Raw genomic sequence first — 21,117 nt, 5'->3', positions numbered from 1 at the left:
AGGTATTCCCATTTTACACATAAGGAAACAGAAACTTAAACTGAAAATATATCAGGAATAAAGAGAGAGCAATCAGATCTATTTTATGATCGTAAACCCTAGTTGTTTAAAGGGTTATTCTTATATTATACCTAGATAGGTAAATAACAGCAAACACAAATCTGAATATGATCCATTAAAAGTCATGCATCTTTAAAAAGAACCCAGTGAATTAACCAAACAAGTTTTTGAGAAGCAGTTTTGAGAAGTTAAAAAAATCATTTTCATTTTTACTCAAATTGTTTTAAAAGCTATACTTTTCTGTGAAATGGTGGGGGGAAATATATAGTGTAAAGAGGTGTCGCTATGAGGGAAAAAAACCCAAATGACTTAAGAATAAAGAAGTTGGATTTGATTCTGAGAAAAAAAAAGAAATATTTCTAAACAGGCATTTGGTAAAGATTTAATAAGTCCGACTCAGTTTATTTTTAAATCTTGTAATTGAAAGAAGTTCATCTTTGCTATCACAATTTGTCTTCATCAACAGAAAAAATAATATAGTCAGTGTAGTGCAAATAATACTACAGGGGAATTACTTGAGAAGAAATGAAATAAAATACATCTAAACTTTTAAGCATTTAAATACTTTTTAGAAATCACCCGTTGTACACTGATATCCATTGAGGGTTTACAGCTCTCTAAAAGGACTGGGTGCAGCCTATAGAGTGAGAAAACACATCCATCTCAAAGGACATGATGTAAATGGCAAGAAAATACAGGTTTGTAAATTAACTATTTCCATAGCTGTACACTTGTGCAAACAGATAGAACACGGCTTCATCTTGGTTTAATTCATTTATTCAGCAAATGTTTACTAAGCATCTACTATATACAGGCAAACACTGTGCTAGGCACTGGCAGTGCAACAATTAAGCAGTCCGCTAGAAGAAATTTCGTATTTTTATGTCTTGCTTGCAATTCTCTGAGAATGGTTGTCTAAAAAAAGATGAACTTTCAAAATTTTTATTTTTAATACTCAGGTGAATTTAAAAGAGGTAAAACTTACAAGAAACATGTTACTAAAATGTTTGGAAATGGATATCTAACAAGCACTATGTTGTGAACAAGAAATACTCCTCCTACTCATAAAATCCCATAATACCTAATACTGAGTCAGTAAGGCGGCAAAATGCTAACTAGAAAAAATGTAGGAACAAATAAAATTTGAGTACCTACCAGAGGGTATGGTGTCTAAAACTTCAGCATCTTCACCTTTATCATTCCCTTCTGGTTTTTCAGCTTGCATATCCAAAGATAACATCAAACTTGGGTTTGGAGCAAAGATGGCTGATGTGACAACTGCATTATGTGCTGAGGAAAAAAAATTACTTCAGGATAACTAGTACATTTGATTCTAAAGATCAAGACAAAGAAAAAAAGAAAAATATTGGATGATTTCACTTAATAGGAGGAATATAGGGGAACCAAATAAGGGATTAGGGAAAATAATAGTAACAATAAAAAACAAAACAAAATTAACAGGCAACTATAAACCGGAGACATTTTGTGGGGGAGAGGAAGGGAGAGAGATTAAAATAAGGGCAGGAAGAGCACAGGGGACTATGGTGATGGTGCATCGGTGAACTGGTGGTGGGAATTCTATGGGGACTACATCTGAGAGGAGAAAGCAAACATTGTTCAAAAATGAACGATGTAAAATATATATAAATTATATCAATAAAGAAAAAATACAGATCAAGATGAGAGTATATTATGCAAAAAATACAATAGTGTTAACTTACATGTTGAATCTTAAATACTAACATATAAGTAACTAAGAACTATTTAAAAATATTGTATTTTCCCTCAAAAAAAAAAAAAAAGCAAACCACATAAAAGTTCTGGGATATCATGACTTCTCAAATTTTAGACAAGTGTAAGTTCTTCCTTGGTATAGAAAAAAATCAAACAAAGAGTGCCAAATACAAAGCAAATGCAGAATTGCCACACTGTTGCTCTGAAATAATGCCTGTACAAATTTACTACTTGTACATTTCCAATTTTAAATCTATTCACATATAAGATTCACAAAGTAGGCATTTACTCACCTTTAATACCTTCCCAAAAATCATTACGATCTCTCCTGACTGAAGTAAATTTGCTTAGGTCATGGTAAGTACTCCATATATAAACATATTTATCTTCTGAGCCGCTAACGAGGTAACTAAAATCATGACTAAATTTGGAAAAGAAAGGAAAAAAATCATACTTTTAGGAATTTTAGGTGTCCATCTATCTGAGCTTCCTATTATAAAATACCTCATCAAACACTTGTGGGAACTTGTTGAAATATAGACTCCTAGTCTTACTCCAGAGGTTTGAAGCAAGTAGGTTTCATTTGGGGGCTAGGTAACTGTGCAACTGCTTAACCCACAGTAGGAGGCCCACCTACTTAAGAGATGAAAGAAATGGGGTACTTTATCAATTAAATTACTGGGCAATTATTGGTATTATTCAAGAAGAAAGGAGAACTGATAAGAAAAGGGCTGAAAGAAAGAGGGTTTTAAGGAAGCAGCAGCAGGTATTTTAGGAGAGTTTCTGGACCCCAAGTTGAGTTCAAATAATAATGACATGTAAAGGTGTAAATACAATGATACTGTACTTTAGGGTGTCAAAATGCTTTATTAGCTTCTATACCTAAAAGGATCAAGACCATGGGTGGGGTGGGTGGGATGAAAATCTCTTTAAAAGCTTAAATCAGAGTACAAAAGCTAAATTCTGGAGCCAAGAGTCTTCTAATCGTGACTCTGCAACTACCAGTCTGATTTCAGCAAATTACTTAGTTTTCTGGGCTTTGGTTTCCTCATTTACAGAATAGGGGCAGTTCTAACTCTACCTATAATAATATAATATAGGGGAAAAGGTAAATATTGCATGATGATAACATGAGATACCAGTTGTAAAAGTGCAAGGAAACTGAAAACACCATATAAACAAGGTATAGACCAATGGAAAAACAGGAGTAGGGGAGAAATGCTCTGATCTCTCTGGGAATTTCTCATTGCCAATTTACCTGAAACTTGCTTTGATCTGGCTGCTGCTGTTGACATAACCCTTATATTTCATGGACAGTGACAGGTCTCTGAGATCATATAGTCTGATTCTGGAGTCATTTGAAGTTACCAGTATCTGAAATTAAATTAAAAGAGAAGTCAAAAATACCATCTTTTATGCTAAGATAAAGTATATCCAAACAAGTTGTTATACACATACAGAACTTGAAAAAGCAGTATTCTATAGGAAAGGAAATAGGCAGGATAGTAATAAAAAACTTTCAGGCATCTGTATATGGAGTGGAAAGAGATGGTTTTGAATTCTTAGTACCTTATTTTCTCCAGGTAAAGGCTCAATGCCAGTAATTTTTCTTCCAACCTTGTTGCGCCCTCTGGTAGATCGGACGTGTATTTGTGTGTGGTATTTCAAATGCTAAAAAGAAATTACGAAACAGATACCAGAATTAGATGGAAACTCAAAGATCATCTGATGCAATCTGCAGACAGACATAGTATTATTGGCCCGAATTTCCAGAGAAGGCAGTTAAAGCCCAGATGGGATACACCAACTTAGAATTCAATCACGCAACTTACACACAGTAATCATTTACCTCTGTATCATAGAATATACATCTGCCATCATAGGTCCCAATCACTGCATATTTGCCATTCTGACAGAAATTTGCAGCTGTGATCAACTTTGTTTGACCATCTACTTCATTCCACAAAGCCACCTTTTTGTCAGGTATGTTCCAAAGGCGGAGTTTTCCATCCAATGACCCACTTAGAAAATACCTGTCATCCTAAAATGTGGCAAAACACAAAGCTTTCATTTAACCACATCAAGGAAAATTCATTAGAAAATTAAGTCTGTTAGAAATAATGTTTAAAATATATAGATCTTGGGCCTCCCCGGTGGCACAGCAGTTGAGCGCTGGGTTGCGAGGCTGCCCGAAGCCTCTGCGGCACCGGTTCGATCCCCGGCTGCTCCCCGGCCACCAGAGGAGGGTCCCGCATGGCATGCAGACCTCTCCTGCTGCCCGCTGCTCCCCTCAGCAGTGTACTTCGGTCCTTCTGCCTGCTCTGCTCTCCGCTCTAGCTCTGGTGAATTCTCTCACCCTCCCGCGCTTCTGACTGTACCCAGTGCTCGCATAAATAAATAAATAAATAAATAAATAAATAAATAAATAAATAAATAAATAAATCTTTATTTGAAAAAAAAAAAAAGACTATATCTTTAAAAAAATAAAATAAAATACATAGATCTCATTTTAAAAGTATTAACATATTCTTCAAGCAAGCATTATTTTAGTCACCAAAAATAATGACAATTCAAAACCTCAGTTTTCATTTTGGAGAAATGAAGTTTCTAATGACTTAATCATATCCTTAAACTGCTTTCCCCAAGATATATATGTTAGTAGGTAATGCGTTGGAGTCTACATTGTGCAGTTGATGGGTTCTGTGACTAAGTAAGTTTGAGAAATTCTGGGTTACAGAAAGTTAAACAGCATTCTCAGTTAATATGCATTCTGAATTTCCAAAAGGAAAATGAAGCAGGCTATGTTTTCCAACTTATTTGACCATGCACTTTTTTGGGGGTGGGGGGTGGTTTGTGAAAAGGGCTCCAGGTAGAAAGATCTAGCAGGACTGGCACCTTTGAGTAACATGCTTTGGGAAACACTATCCTACAATGATAACTTTGCCCATACCCTTCTCCTCTGGGATACATCTAATACCTGCATAAAAGAATAAGGCCAGTTAACCCATAGAACTGGAAAAGGAAAATGAAGCAGGCTATGTTTTCCAACTTATTTGACCATGCACTTTTTTGGGGGTGGGGGGTGGTTTGTGAAAAGGGCTCCAGGTAGAAAGATCTAGCAGGACTGGCACCTTTGAGTAACATGCTTTGGGAAACACTATCCTACAATGATAACTTTGCCCATACCCTTCTCCTCTGGGATACATCTAATACCTGCATAAAAGAATAAGGCCAGTTAACCCATAGAACCAGTCATCATTTTATAACTCTGATATAATATCAGCAGGAAATAACGTCACTATTCAAAATCTTACCGGGGGATCTCAGCAGAGGCAATTTGACTCCACAGAAGACATCCAGAAATGTCTAGAGACATTCTTGATTGTCACAACTAGGGGTTGGGGCACTACTGGCATTTATCAATAGCAGATAAATGCCAGGAATATTGCTAACATCCTACAATGCCACAAAGAATTACCCAGCCTAAAATGTCAATAGTGCTAAGGCTGAGAAACTGCTTTAAACCAAACCAGGTCTACCACTAAGCTGGTCTAATTTTTGATAACATAAGGACTAAAGGCAAAATAATAGGGACGCCAAACCAAAAGAGAGATTTTCTTCTCAATATTATTCTTACCTACCTCTGAAACCTGTCAAGGACAAGCTACAAAGTATGGGCATTTTTATTGTTATGGTATGGGAGACTCTACTTAATGTCTATCAGTAGAAGAACTGAACAAATAAAAATAGCTCATCTTGGGCTAGAAATCAGATTTTATTTACACACACACATATGCATGTGTGTGCCTATGTGTGCATATATCTCCATTTTGCTATTTCTTTTATAACCCTGCTACCTTCTTTTCCAGGTAACATTATTTAGCAGAGTCAAATTTCCTAAGAACACATCAACACTACTCCATCCTTCCCTAGTCCCTCAAAAATCCTCCAGGTCTGCAGAATTTTAGAAATAGGGTCTTCGGTTCCTAAAATAAAAACTAGTAAAAGTATAAGAAAATTATTGACTATGCAGAAATAAAGCACCACCTAATATCTCTCTACACCCTGACACATTATAGTTGAAATTGAAGTGGAAGGAAGAAGTTTGCTCACAGGTGTTTACAGGGTAAATTTTTTGCTGCATCTTTGGAAGACAGATGGGGTGAGGGGGAGTTGGTATTTATAAAGAAGCCTTAGAAGGCTTTCATGGTCCAAACTGGTAAGGTTACAGATTAAAGTAATCTGTACCAATACAGATTAAACATTTTTAGTTTTCAAAAGTTCTTAACCAAGTCTTCTAAGGGCCTAGAATTATTACTGGCTATGTTATAAGCCTGCCCAGGGAAGGAAATTATACTGAAGGAAAAATGTCATTTTCTCTTAGTCTGGGGAAAAAGAGGAAGAAATGTGAATATAATTGAAATATCACACTAAAAGGACAATGGGAATTAAATATATAGAAGTGAGGAGATGATAAGAAATGTAATCATACACTGATGTAGGGGAGGGAAATTCAACACAGGGTCAGTTCAACTCCTTCACTCATTTCAACCTCGTTTGTTAGTAGCACCAATATGTGATTTTGCTTGTTTGTAGTTGCAAAGACCTAAAGCTAATTTAGCTTTAAGTATTTGGTGGCTTTATCTTATTATTAGATAGATCTGCAGTTCCATAACTATATTTTTCTCCTTTGGTTGAAATAATTTTCTTTTCAGGGGCAAATTACAAAAGAATTTTCTATATTGGAAATAAGAAGGAATCGTAAGATTGACAATGTTGGGCCTCCCCGATGGCTTAGGGGTTAAGTCTCAGGGCCATCACCTCTAGGGCATGAGTTCGGACTGAGTTCAATCCCTGGCTAGGGAGCTAAGCCACACATGGCGCAGCAGATCTCTCCTGTCTTGCCTGCTGTTCCCCTTAGCAGTGTATTTCAGAAGATCCACCTGTTCTGCTCCCCACTCTGGTGAACTTTTCACCTCCCCTCCCCGTATACCTCTGGTCTACACCCCAGTTTTTCTATACAAAATAAATATTTTTAAAAATCAACAATGTTTCTAGACATTAAGAATTCAGTATATCTTATAATGCATTTTGGGCTTTGCTTCTTTCAAACTTTTCTTCTTTTTCCCTTCCCTTTCTAACCTTCCCACAACTATCCCTACCTACATACTTCCCTTACATTCTAGCTGCTACCTTCTCTTCTTTCTCCATCTTCAATATCTTTCATCTTTAATGGGATACTTTGTTTCTTTATTTATACCCTGCATGTCTAATACATTAAGATTTGGGATGACTTTTTACTATTATATTTAGACTATAACATTTCCTGTATTTCCAATAATGGAAATGTACAATCTAAATATAATATTTCCCTTTTCATGTTTAAAGCAAAATGAAACACTAAATTAAGTTGCTCCTAACTACATGGCTGTTAATTGTTTTCCTGTAGTCCAGTTGCACTCTAGAGAAATCAGGTTCCCTCACCTTCCTTATAAGTATAACAATGTATAGAAAATTACTTACTCTTGGATGGAAAGCTATGGCAGTAACAAAATCTATATGTTGAAAACAGCAAAGGCATTCTCTTCTGGAAATGTGCCACAATCTGACTGTTTTATCCATCGAAGAAGAAAGCAGAAAATAATTCTATATAGAAATTGACAATGATTATTTTATCACCATAAGGAAAAAATCACTTATATAATAAAAGAGAGCTTGTGGTTTTATGTACCCATTAGTTTTGCTATTATTATTGTTATATGTGGCCTCAGAAAGAACGAGAGATTATCCGATTCACTTGGAAGATCCCATTTTCCCCCCAAACAGTTAAACACAACACAATATTTCTTAAAACAATAAGACTTTTTCATATTACCAATTCTGAAATTGGTATGAGTCTTGTGATCTATGTCAAAAGAAATCTGCCAAGCACCAACAATTACAGCCTGCATATATCGGGAATTTGACTATGAATACAAGGATCTATTCATTTCATTGTCACTTGAGTTATTTTCACATTGACAACACTGGTGAATTTTAACTCACATAGATTCCCTAACTGTCACTTAAAATGCCTTCAAAGAGCATACCCAACAATGCAGCATGGAAATGAAAAGTTATTATATACTTGTCACATACCCAAGGCAAGAAAACTGGAGAACAGAAATTGTCAAATCTCTCAGAATAAATAGAATTTTCAAGGCGAGTTGGCCCATCACCTAGGAACCAAACATCTATCTGTCAAAAGCTCCTGCTTCTAGCTGACAGGAGCTCTTTAATTTCTAAACATAATCCATTTAAGGGAAAACTATGATTTATACTGAATGAGGAAATCCAAATGAGACTCTAATATTCTTTTGGTATGCCTAAAGTTGCTAAACAAATCAAAGTAATGATGACATTTATCGAGTGCTCCCAATGTGCTAAGCATTAGGCCTCGTGCCATACAGCAACCCTATGAGGTAGGTACATTATTACCTCCTTTTACAAATGAGAACACTAATGCACAGAGAAGTTAAATGATCTGCCTAAGACTACACAGCCCATCAGTGTCAGAGCTGGGATTCAAACCAGGTAGTCTGGCTCTAGGTGCAAGCCCCAACCACTACACTGTTTGTTGTACGGAGTGCTTAAGCAGAATACATTGTGAAAAGCAATTAAGATACTTTGTCATTTGCTAAAAGTGATAAAGAATCTTTTATCTTTGAATATAAAGAGGCTAAATTAATTTTCTTGACATAAACATGACCTTGGGAATCAAAGAAATAAAACTCAAATCTGAGGAGTTTTGTGATGCCTTGACAGGCCAAATGTCCAGTCACTTCATATACAAAATGAAATATCATTTACCTCTCAGTGTTACTATTGTTACCTGGCACAAAATAAGTCTTCAACAGATAGAAAACCTACTGTAAAGATCAATTATGCTAGATACTAAAAAGAAACAATAGTAAAATGAGATCTAGTCTTTACTCTTGAGGGGCTTATAATCTTATCACAAACAAGATCAAGAAATGTATATTGGGCCAAAGTCTACATAGGATGCTGCCTGATTCATGAATTGTTTTGTAAAGCCAGTCAGATCTCTAAATATAATTATAAAATGCACATTTTATAGTAATCTGTCCTTCCTTGATTTGTTCTGCAAGTTTGATTTCTAAGGACCGAATAATCTAGGTACATTCTTTCTCAGATCACAAGTTTGCCCCCACCCCCCAAAAAAAAAAATCATGTAATTGTTTCTCTACATCAATCCAAGAAGACAAATCCTGTTTATTTCAAGGTGGTATTAATTAATAAGAACTAACACACATCTTTGTCAGTACCAAGGTATGAATCTCTGTAATCTAAAACCAAGATCAAGGCTTATGTATCCAGCAAATCAGAGCACTAACCTGAGATGACTTAGTGGAGAAGATGATGATCTAAGGGCCTACAGATACACATGAATCCTAAAGATTAGCAGTAATATGTTCCCCATTTAGTCCTGACCTATGATCTACATAATCAACAGAATTGGGGTATATGAACTTGCAGTTCTTTCCTATATCTGGCACAAAACACACACCAGTGATTGGTAGCCCTTATTGAACTTAGCAGTGATTAGAGTTTAAAGGCACACTATATAGTCTTCACTAAGAAATTCAATAAATATAGTGAAAGAAAATTGTTCCGCTCACCAAAATAAAAAAAAGAAACCCAGCGTATTGAAGCTCTGCCTATTTTAAGGTGAAGATTAGATAGAATGTATATATTCTTTTTCCTCTATAAACTGATCATTTGTTTTTCCCAATCAGATCATAGTTAGTCCAAAAAGGCCTGAACACTTCCTGGTTATTACAATCCCCCAAATGTCACTAACCTTACTCATCAAAGGCAAAGCCTTCACATGATTCAACTTACTAAAGCCCTGCCAAATTCAATGTCTCTTTAGTTTAAGCCAAAAACCTCACTCTCTCTTCACCAATGGATTAATTTGTTTCTTAAATGCCATGTTTTTTGCATCTGCCTGTCAGATATCTGGCAAAGGGACCAAGATAATGGGTATAAGGGAGACATAAATAAATTTTATTTTCTATTCTGAGTCTAGAATCTACTGAGAAATTAGACTTGGTACAGAAGGTTTAATTATCAAAATACCATATCAGTTTTAGTTTCATAAAGCTGATGAGAGAATGTAGTTTAGTTCTGATGTTGAAGGCTTAATTAAATCAAACCTTCACCAATTCTGGTTTTTCTCGCAGGGCCAGAGATCACCTGCTGAACTAATTTTGGGGTGAAGAGAAGATCAAGGTGCATAATCCCTTGGGACTCTACTCCAAAGACAGAAACCAAAAGTGTTGAGCATGCGCATTTCTTCCCTCCCCCCCACCCCCACTTCTTACAACCATTCAGTCGGGAATTCCTTCCTTCCTTGGGGAAGAAGTAAGGGGGAGCAGAAAGGAATTAAAGTACCTGGTCCCAACTCCCCCAACTAAGTCAATGTTCCCTGTTATGAGCTTCATAACAATTTTCCTCATTTAATCTATCTTCTGGTTTTAATATCGTTAAAGGCAGGGCTAATGTTTGTCTTGCTTGTCAATATATCCTTGGTAACTGAAAAAGTATGGGCACTCAGTAAATATTTGCTGAATGAATATATGATTGCATGGCTGACTAGCATGGGATTCTGGATAGTTACTGGATAAACTGGGTTGTGACAATTGGTAACAGTGTCAACTGGTGATCCAGACAGAAGACATTCCTTCTGCCTTCTTTCCATAGCACAGAAATAAATATCATAGTTCTGAAATAAAGATTTTCCCCATGCCACTGTCCCCGGTGTGTGCTATTTCTGGCTGTGCAGAGATCACTGTGTGGCCCCAGGGATCCATCAGTCATTGTCTTTTTATCCTATGCAATGGCAGGAGGATAATATTTTAGGTATCTAATTACTGAGTAGGTCCCAAAAACATCACTTCCTCAGAGAATGACAAGTTAACTGGGTATCCTCAAATAAAGAACATTGCATATAGGAAAAGAAAAAGAAAGGAATATACATTGGTAAAGACATATGCAGACTTTAAAAATAAAAACTGAAAAAGTAATGAAACAGGCTAAATCAAATCAAATCCTCGAAATCTCACTGCAGAATTGAAGCTACTAGAGGAGATGCTGGGGGCTTGGAAGCAGAAGGCGTAGGGGATCCAATGGACATGGTGGAAGGTTACTGGTGCTTTGGTGGTTGGTATACTATGATAACATACATTTGGAGAGGTGTGAACCTACACCCCAAAAACATATACAGAGTTGTAAATCAACATTACTTCAATAAGCATGTTTAAAAAAAAAAAAAGAATAAAACTGAGGTTTCCAAGACCAGAATTCTGCCTTAAGGCTCCAGTGTGACTTCTCTGAGCTTCCAGCTTGCCAGGCTGCCAGATTTCAAACTTGCCTGCCCCCACAATTATGTCAGCCAATTCCTTAAAATAATCCTCCTTATGTACATATATTCTCTTCATTGTATTACTCTTGAGAACCACAGTGGTCAGGGCAAATCTAAATTCTTCCTACTGCTACATGTCATAAAAAAAAAAAAAAATTGCCTTGCTTTAAAAAAGTAAAACAAGTGAAAAGTTCCTATTCATCAGATTAAGGACACTAGTTTTTGATGTACTGATAACTCAAATTTCGAACTGGGTGGGTGTGGGAGAAGTACAAAGATACAATAAGGGCCCAGTTTAAAACTAGACTTCCAGGTAAGCCCTAAGCAGCTTGTTTCAGGCGGTTAAACAATGACATTATAACAAATGGGTTATGAAGAGCATCTAGAACATCTAAACAAGCATGACAGGAGTAGCAATCCATAATTCTTAAGTGTAGTGATTCAAAGCTGGAGCTCAGAGAAAGCCTGACTTACCAATATATACAAGTGATATCTTTGTGGTAAGGTCCTCCTGGCATTGTTAAAATATGGCAGCACTAATTTTCCTGATTGTTAACTCAACTGACTTTTCTCAATATAAGGTTTTTAAATACTACTCCTTTCCTCATGAATTTTTAATAAATTTTAGATTCCGATTACTGACAAATTTTACTACAAAGGAAGTGTAAGTCATTATGCAAAAATTCTCAAAACTGCTTTCACAAAACTGCTAGGATGCTTGTTCAGTGGCAAAACAGCCTCTCTACTTCTGAAAACAATCTTACTCCCAGGGAGAAAAAAAAAAAATCACAAAATGAAGACATACCATTGATTCCTAGAATTGTTAAACCTTAAATCAACAATTTCACGAATATAGCAGGTTCACCCCAAAGCAATCAGATTTTACCTTTGTATTTGAAGTCATAAACTGAAGTACAAGTATATAGATAGGTACAGATAGAAGTGGTTAATCAATATAAACATTTTCTTATTGGCATAACCTGACATTTTTTTAACTTTGATTAATTTGTTGATAACACCCACAAAGTGTATGTGAATATTCAAATATATGGGCCTCCCTGGTGATGCAAGGGATTAAGCATCTACCATAGCTACCACTAGTTCAATCACTGGCCAGGGAGGTGACCCACATGGTACAGCAGACCTCTTGTGACTCGCCCCGCTGCTCCCCTCAGCAGTGTATTTCAGCCAATCCACCTGTTCTGTTCACTACTCTGTCTCTGGTGAATCCTCTCACCCCCTCCACCTCTGCCCTGTACCCCGGTTTTTGTATGTATAAATAAATAAATCTTTTTAAAAAAAGAATTTCTTACTTTAGACCATGAAAGATCAAGGAGGTCAGCAGTATGTCCTTTATATTTGCAAAATGGCCGTTGTCGAAATGGTGCATTTTTATCATCAGGGTCTTCATCAGCTCCGCTGCATACCTATATAAAGATAAATGTTAAAACTAGCAAAACAAAAGCTTCATCCTCTCCCTACCCCATCTGTTCTCTCATCATTATGTATGATGCTTGATTGAAATCTTGAGTCACCAAAAGCAAACTCCTCTCTTTGCTGAATCTACTATAAAGCAGCTCTTCAACCCTTTGCCCTAACAAACCAGGATCACCCCTGAAGACACTTCTCTATCACAATCTCTCCTTCTCCAACAGAGCCCCCACTTTGAACTTTCTGAGTATCTATTCCTGGAGAGGTGGGAGCCAGCATCAGGGGGTTATCATGATTGGTCTAAGCTAATAAGGATGAGCTCATTCCCTCTCCCAGTCCTGACTGGTTTAGGCTTCAGCACATGGCATGATTTTTATGGCCTCAATGGTTTCTTGAACACACCACATTCCAGACTAACAGCCATTTCCTCTCCCTGGACAGATCTTTTCCACATAAGCGTATCATCATAACCTCTCCTCAATCAAGTTTTGTTCAAAATACCCTCTTGGTGAAGCTTTGCTTGCCACTTTATTTACCTCCCACCATCCCATTTTATCTGCTTTATTTTTCTCCTTGAAACTTATTACCTTCTAATATAACAAAGTTACTTATTTCATTTCTCTGTCCCCTCCACTAGAATTTAAACTTTACAACAAATATTTCTGTTTCTTTTTCATTACTATACCCTCAGTTTCTAGAACACTAACACACAGTAGACACTCAGTAAATTTTGGTGTACTAAAAGAAGACATAGTGCCTAATTTTAAGATGTTAGCTATCAAAACATAATGGTTAAGAGCATAAACTACAGAGAAAGGTCAGACCTGGGTTCTAATTCTGTTACTATATCTACCCACTCTGAAATTGATGAGTTACTTAAAATCTCAAACCTTCTTTTCATCATCTATAAAATATGATTTTCATTAGTACCTCAATAATACCAGCACTGTTGTGAGGTTAAATAAGTAAAAAAAAAAAAATGCGCTTAGCAAAGTATAAGGCACACAGTAAGAGTTCATAAAATGTTAGCTGTTCTTGAAGAAACTGATGAGGTATATATATAGTAAGTGCTATTAACAGAAACACGGGCAAAGTGCCATGGAAACAGAGAGGAAGGAGATAAGTAATTATGCATTAGGTGAAACAGGGACTGCTTCAGTGAAGAGGCTTGAATCTTAAATGATTTGTCAGGTGAAGAGTAGTAGTATATGTAAAAACATGGAATCAAAAAAGGGTTTGACATTTTTGTTGGGACAACAATGAACAACTGAGTGGCTCAAAACAAGGTTTTTGAGAGGGAAGAGTGAGAAATGAGAACTGAAGTCAGGTTGATCTATGAGAGACTATGAGTCAAGCAAAGGAATTTGGACTTCATTCTACAGGAACGAAAGAGAGCCAAAAGGAGTGCTTAAGCAGGGGAGTAACAGGATTAAATTTGTTTTATAGGAAAGTAATTGTGCTGGCAGTGTGAATAAAAGACTGGCATCTGGAAGAACAGCTATAAAAGGCCAGGTAAGAGATAAAGGCCTAGATTACAGCAATAGAAATTACAGGAATGGCCAGATTCCAAAGATACTTCTGAAATCAAGCGGACAGGATTTGGTGAATGAACAGACACTCAAGGGACAGAAGAGAGTAAAAAGTAATCGCAGTTTTTTAACTGGGGATGATATGGATATGATATTATGAACTGACCTCTGATCTCAAGTACACTGTCAAAGGAGTAGCTTTCTGTCACTCTCTGTGCATAGCTCCTAGCTATGGATTACCCACTGTATCTTTATGTTTTCAGTGCTCAACACACAGCAGACAATTAATAGTTTGTTGACTAAACCAAATCTAAACCAATACATACTTTTAATAAAATGCTGCATATGTACAATTTTCATTTTCTTACAGTTAATTCCCTTCATCCAAGTTGACCTTGACCAAGGGATCAGAATATGTCACTGCAAATTATTCCCCTTTGTAAAAGGATTATTTTGAGTTGAAGGCCACTGAGAAGAAACAGACACAAGAAAAAGTCTCTGCTCTTCCCCTTTCTACCTGAAAGCTCAGGATAAAATTACCTTTGGGAAAATGCCTCTCCCATGCCCCACTTCCCCCATCCCCTGTCCCTTGCAAGGAAGGGGCCAGTGAATCTAATCTCTGGAGGTAGCACCAAAATGGTCTGCATTAACACAATTTTACTAACTATCCATTATTTTCTGTTAGTTTTTCCCATTACATTTACCTCTGTACCATTTCCTGCCCTTAAATGCCTAAAACCCTTTTCCACAAACATATTGCCCTTTGTTAAAATGACATAAAACCCCCTGGGTCTAACCATGGTTTTCTTTTTTTTGGGAGGGGTGGGGAGAGAAGTGTCTTTACTATTCTTCAGTAAAGGCCTCCATACGCAAACATAATAAGCCATTTTTCCTAACATAATAAACCATTTTCTAGCTATGGAAACCAAGCTCCTTAGGCGCAGACAACACAATTATGGAAACTAGTATCCCCAGGCACAGACTATAATCCTTAGGCATGGATGCCTAGATTACAAAGCATAACATCCAAGCAGGTACCAGACTGCTGTCTAGAGCACAGGCCCAAGGGTAAAGATATGGAGATTGAGCCCAACAGACCCCATTATAGAATCTCTGGTCCCTTTCAAATTTTACATAGTTACCCAAAATCAGCAACCAACTGAGCCCCTCCCAAACAGCAGAAGACTATATCAGTGCAGTCTCTGCATAGGCTCAGGGCAGCACTCCCACTGCCCACCTGTGACTATGCAGGTGCTTCTTTTCACCTACTCTCTCCCTCCGCAGGGCAGCAGCTTTCCTGCCCGCTCGTGATCTGTCAAGGCCACCAGCCTGCAACCATGCAGGCCTCTTTAGCAAACCTGTCCCTTCTGGGGCAGCTCTTCCTGTCTGCTTGTGTCTATGCAAGTGTCTTTTACCCTTTAGTCCCGTGTCCTAATAAACCTGCTCTTTAAATAAAGCTAATGTCTCTGTCTCATATTTAAGAAACTATAAGCATGATTGTTGAAATAAGCATAATAAGATGGTATAAAAAGTCCCTGTTTTTAATAGTAATTAATAACTGGAAACTTTATAGTAAATTAAGCTAATAAAAACAAATCCTTTGTCTTAAAGGAATGGGATTAAAATTTTTACTGCTATATTAATCAGTAAAGGCTTTATAGAAGAAATGGGCCTAGGCAATATAAGTGACAATAAGGGATGAGGGGGCAGATTCCAGGGCATTTGTGGGTGGGCACAGAGTAGATAGGAATTTATAACTAATGTTATATGTATGAAAGAAGGACAAGTGTTTTTGCCTGAGTAAAAAGGCAACTCATGGGTATTAATGCCATTAAAAAAAAAAGGTGGAGAAGCAGGTTTGTGTGTAGATAATTAAAATATTTCCATGAATGACCATTACCATAACACCTGGGCTAGTTAGTCACCAAGTCCTAGAGTCCATGTCCTTCACATCTTTTGAATTGAGCTGACTGTTAAGGTTTCTAACCCCAGTGCAATCACATTCTAGCATAATCAAAGTAGCACTTTTCCCCCTGGGTAACAGCCCCATAAGTAGTCTCTGTTTCTTGCCTTAAACCCTCTACAACCTATCCTTTATAGTGTGAGTGGAACTATAGTGCTTTCTAAAACAAAAATCTGAACTTTTTTTTTAATGTTCCTTATGAGAAATACTTCAGAGTCCCTCCCCTTTCCTAGTAATTTGCAGGATAAAGGTCAAATGTCTCAGTTTAACACAAAAGGCTATTTAAAAATCTCAATCCTGGGCCTCCCCGGTGGCGCAACAGTTGAGCGCTGGGTTGCGAAGCTGCCTGCAGCCTCTGCAGCGCCGGTTCGATCCCCGGCCATTCGGCAAGGGTCCCACATGGCACACAGATCTCTCCTGCTGCCCACTGCTCCCCTCAGCAGTGTACTTCGTCAGTCTGCCTGTTCTGCTCCCTGCTCTGGCTCTGGTGAATTCCCTCACCCTCCCGTGCTTCTGACTGTACCCAGTGCTTGTATAAATAAATAAATAAATAAATAAATAAATTTAAAAAAAAAAAAAAATCTCAATCCTGCCTGCCTCTCCTACTACACCTGACACAAACACCCTTTGCTCCAGCCACATGCTGTTTCACCTTCCACACCTTTGTACTTATTGTTCATTCTGATACAACCCTTCCTGCCTTATCTCATATAGTCAACTCCTAGCTCAAACATCAAAGTCTCCAGGACATTTTTTCTGACACTCTGATTTATTAGGCTAATTTCTCTACTTGTATAGTACCTTCTGCAAACTATTACCATCCAGTATTGTAGTTATGGATTTTTCTGTTTCACTAGTAGTGAGCAGGGTTCCTAAAACCAGAGAGTATGTCTCATTTGCTTTTCTAGAATCTAACAGTATCTGTCACATGTAACAGGCATTTATTTGCTGAAGGAGATCAGTTTTAGATCTATTAATTGATGTGATTAAAGAACATGTAGGTGAAGGAATCATTCAATGATTCAGGAATCATTCTGCTCTGTGAAAAGGGCAGAATGCATAGTAGCACCTCACTCTTGTCTTAATATATAATGGTCCTCCCCGGTGGTGCAGTGGGTTGAACGCAGCACTGTGAAGCTGTCCACAGCCTCTGCAGCACCGGTTTGATTCCCAGCCGGCCAGGGAGATTCCCACATGGCGGGGCTGACCTCTCCTGCCTCTTCCGCTGCTCCCCTCAGCAGTGTACTTTGGTCCTTCTGCCTGTTCTGTTCCCTGCTCTGTTTCTGGTGAATTCTCTCACCCTCCTGCGCCTCTGGCCTGTACTCCAGTGCTTGCATAAATAAATAAAATCTTTAAATATATATATATAAAACAATTAAAAGAAATAAGCATTAAGGATCTAAAGCAAATTCAGGCCTGGAGGGTCGTGAGAATAAGGATGGAAACAGCAACATTTAAGGGGGTGGAAGGAGTGACAGTAGGGATATAGGAAGAAAGCAAGGAAGAAAGGAAACCATGGAAAAGCCAAGAGGAATATGTAAAGAGTAGGGAAAAATTAGTGTCAATTCTATAGAGCCAATGAAATCTCAGGAAAAGTACTGTTGAGCAGGTGGATATTTTAGGTTCTCTTTATACTATTCTTGCTTATATCAATATACAAGAAGCACTAGGGACAACTGGAGTAATATTTTATCTTCTGCTTTTTAGGTTTAAACTTGGTTACATTAAACTTTCTAGTTCTAAGACAAAGTAAAAATGAAGATATTTTAAGCAACCTGAAATCATGAAAACGCACTTATTAAACCAAGATGATGGAAAAATTAAAATATTTCAGTATCGTTTTTTCTTTCCATAATTAACTCATTTTGATTTCCATTATTATTAAAAAATCATCTAACATGGATTGAGGGGAGGGGATTTTGTTTTAATTAAGTTCACATTAGTAGTCTGGAGCTTGAGTAGTATTATTCACTGCTGACAACCTTTAAATGTCACAATTTTTCATTTACCAATTCTAGTAAGAGAAATTAATTTCTAAATACATTAGTTTTAATTAAGTACTTGCATGCAACTATAATTTCTGATAAACAGTAAGGTATTTTATGGTAAGCAAGTCAAATCATAGCATTTCACAATAGTAAGCACAAAATAATGAACATACCCCTGTATCTGTATCAGATTTTGATGAATTTAGACTTTCCTGGGAAGGTGAAGGAGAAACACGTCCTAAAAACAAGAGAAATTGTAAAAGGTATATGCATGTACACATAAACACACACACACACCAAAAAACATCAATCAGAAATAATAACACAGTAATACCTAATAATCAGAGAATACAATATTCTGAGAAAATCTTTTTTTAAAACAAGGAAGCATAACTTTTTAAGCATTAAAATATTTGCTTTTTAATAAAATCTTTATAAAATAACTTAATCATGTCCCTAACTTAATAAAATACTGTTAAATCCTCTGTATGTATCCATAGTGCAAACATTCTTGTCGATCATAACAAGCAGGAACAACATGAACAATAAAGGGGCCGAAAGTGTCTGGGCTGGGGTTAGTGGGTCAGTGACAATAGTCTATCTGCTGCAGGCATGGCAATATAATATATGGCAAACTGCTAGAACTAGAAAAACTCACCATACAGTAAACACTTAAACATTTTGTCAACTCATTATCATTTCCAATTATGTATTATATAACACAATGCAAACAATATTCACAAGGGCTACTAAGTATATAGTGGATCTCCTTAAATTTATCTGTTTCTCAAATTGATGCTTCACTGTATACTCTTATCCTCCCACCCATGGCCACCTTTATCCTCCTTTCTCCCATCCCTTAACTTGTTTTCAGCCTCAGTTGTTTGGGGGCAGGGAGACGAGGGGCAGGAAAGGGTTTGTGGAGAAAATGGATGGCAGTTAAATAAATACAAGAAAAGAATCTCAAACTTCCAGCTCCTAATACATCAATTCTACACACTTTCCTGATAACTTACCATGATACAGAAATATTTTACATAGCTGTAATTATTGTGTACATACATCATATTCTGGGGTTTCTTTTCCATTTAACCCTTTGATGTACTGACAATTCACATTTACTTTACATGGCTGTTTCCTTAATCGTTCTTAACTTTTTAGATGTATATATTATTACCATTCTTTTTCTAGATTAACTATAGTTCATTTTAAATGAAGGGAACCAGAGGTTGTCAGAGGAAACCAAGTAACTTTACTCTCAATAGTTGATAAAATTAACTATTCACAACACCTTAGAAGAGATAAAGTCAAAAACCTTGTGGTAGATTCTATCACTGGGTTTAGAGGCTTTTGCTGTTGACTTCTTACTTTTAGGTCTACAGCTATTATGGAAAGTGCTGGATATTGGATGCTGCAAATGATTGCCAGATAAGAGGGCATCAACATATATCTAAAATGTAAAAGCTCCACATGTTTCTAGATTTTTATGGCCCACAAAATAAATGAAAAATACCTTCAGTATTGTATTTCATTCGCATATTGTTGAAATAGTCAAAAGCATTCTTTAAAGCCCATATTCTTACTACATTGTCTTGTCCAGCTGAGGCAAGTAATCTGCCACAATGAGAAAATTTCATGGTCCAAACAGCTCCCTATGAAAACAAAGGAAGGTTCAAAATCATTATTTTAAAAGTTGAGATGCTACTTTTTAAGTCAAAGTAAAAAGAATATGCTTTTCTAAGATGAGACACATTACTAACAGCACTTAGGACCAACAGCCCAATGGTGTTAAAATACCACAATGAGGAACTTTTAGGAAAAAAGACAAGATGAGGATCTAGTAACTTAAGACCCTAAGCCTTATACCCGCATTAATGGAACTCAGAGTCCTGAGATGGCTAGAAATCTGCATTATAAAGGCACAAATGCTAGCCTGAGATCCCAGTTTCCTAGCTGAACACAAGGGGGAAAGGGGCAGAGCTCTCAGCACAGCACTGACAACTTCTGACCAGTGACTCTCACAGCAGTGAGCATTCAGAAGTGGTGTTGGAGACCTGTGGTCTCATACAGATTTTCTGCTAAGAAATAAGGTTTCATAGTTTATGGACAGAATTCCTAGCAAGATACTGAAAACAGTGGGGACGTATGCGTATGCAGCAGGGCTGAGGTGTGGGTCTTAAAGAATATTATTCTAAACACTTTTATAACACACATGTATGCAGATGAAAAGATTATCCAAGTTAGAGGCAACAATTCACTTGCTGGAATCACATTTACTTCCACAAGATTTAAAGTGTATTAAGACAATTATAATTTGAGGCCTATTATAATGTTTTACTTCAAGTAGGTAGTCATGAAATAGAATCCAGACAGCACAAGGAAATTCCCCAGCTTCTTTACGGAAGTTACTATAATCAAACCAAACATTTTATGGGTAGATTTAAAGCACCGAAATTTAAATTCCAATCTGGCCTGCCATCTGATGTTTATGGTTGCTTCCTTCTAATAAAGCTAACTTTTAGCTTAAAATCTAAGTAGAGTCCCTGATCAAGGAGCCACAGCATCATTTATTCAGTTCTGAATTTATTATTGTCTTCCCCATGTTTTTTTTTTTTTTAAAGATTTATTTATTTATTTATACAAGCACTGGGTACAGTCAGAAGCGCGGGAGGGCGAGAGAACTCACCACAGCCAGAGGGGAGAGCAGAGTAGGCAGCGGGTGGCAGGAGAGGTCTGCACGCCACGTGGGACCCTCACCCAGCAGCCCGGGATTGAACCAGCGCTGCAGGGGCTGCGGGCAGCCTCGCAACCCAGCTCTCAACTGCTGCGCCACCGGGGAGGCCTTCCCCATGTTTTTTTAGGGAGTAACTACAATATAATTTGTTCACTTTATATCTACTCTGGGACATTTTAACACTGAGAGACTTTGTACCTCTAAAAACTAAAACCTTGGTTTAGTTGTCACTTTACAAAATATATTGAGATCTT

At 37.1% G+C, this 21,117-nt stretch overlaps 1 protein-coding gene across 3 annotated transcripts in view; it reads right to left on the bottom strand.

Moving 5' to 3' along the window:
• Positions 1 to 21,117, bottom strand: part of WDR44 (WD repeat domain 44) — a gene marked incomplete at both ends in the record, with an annotated part of 68,173 nt that overhangs the window by 1,333 nt on the left and 45,723 nt on the right. Inside the window, 9 exons of one of the 3 annotated variants that reach the window (XM_084258398.1) lie at positions 1,216 to 1,350; positions 2,088 to 2,215; positions 3,053 to 3,168; positions 3,364 to 3,465; positions 3,644 to 3,835; positions 7,318 to 7,440; positions 12,532 to 12,645; positions 18,303 to 18,367; positions 19,643 to 19,781. In XM_084258398.1, coding sequence (XP_084114524.1) covers positions 1,216 to 1,350; positions 2,088 to 2,215; positions 3,053 to 3,168; positions 3,364 to 3,465; positions 3,644 to 3,835; positions 7,318 to 7,440; positions 12,532 to 12,645; positions 18,303 to 18,367; positions 19,643 to 19,781 — 1,114 coding nt within the window. The remainder of the gene's footprint in view (positions 1 to 1,215; positions 1,351 to 2,087; positions 2,216 to 3,052; positions 3,169 to 3,363; positions 3,466 to 3,643; positions 3,836 to 7,317; positions 7,441 to 12,531; positions 12,646 to 18,302; positions 18,368 to 19,642; positions 19,782 to 21,117) is intronic. The other 2 variants (XM_084258399.1, XM_084258400.1) reach the window with 2 other exon arrangements.

This window comes from Talpa europaea (assembly GCF_964194135.1).
Source record: "Talpa europaea genome assembly, chromosome: X".
NCBI classification, from domain to species: domain Eukaryota; kingdom Metazoa; phylum Chordata; class Mammalia; order Eulipotyphla; family Talpidae; genus Talpa; species Talpa europaea.
This window is presented reverse-complemented; position numbering and strand designations above follow the sequence as displayed.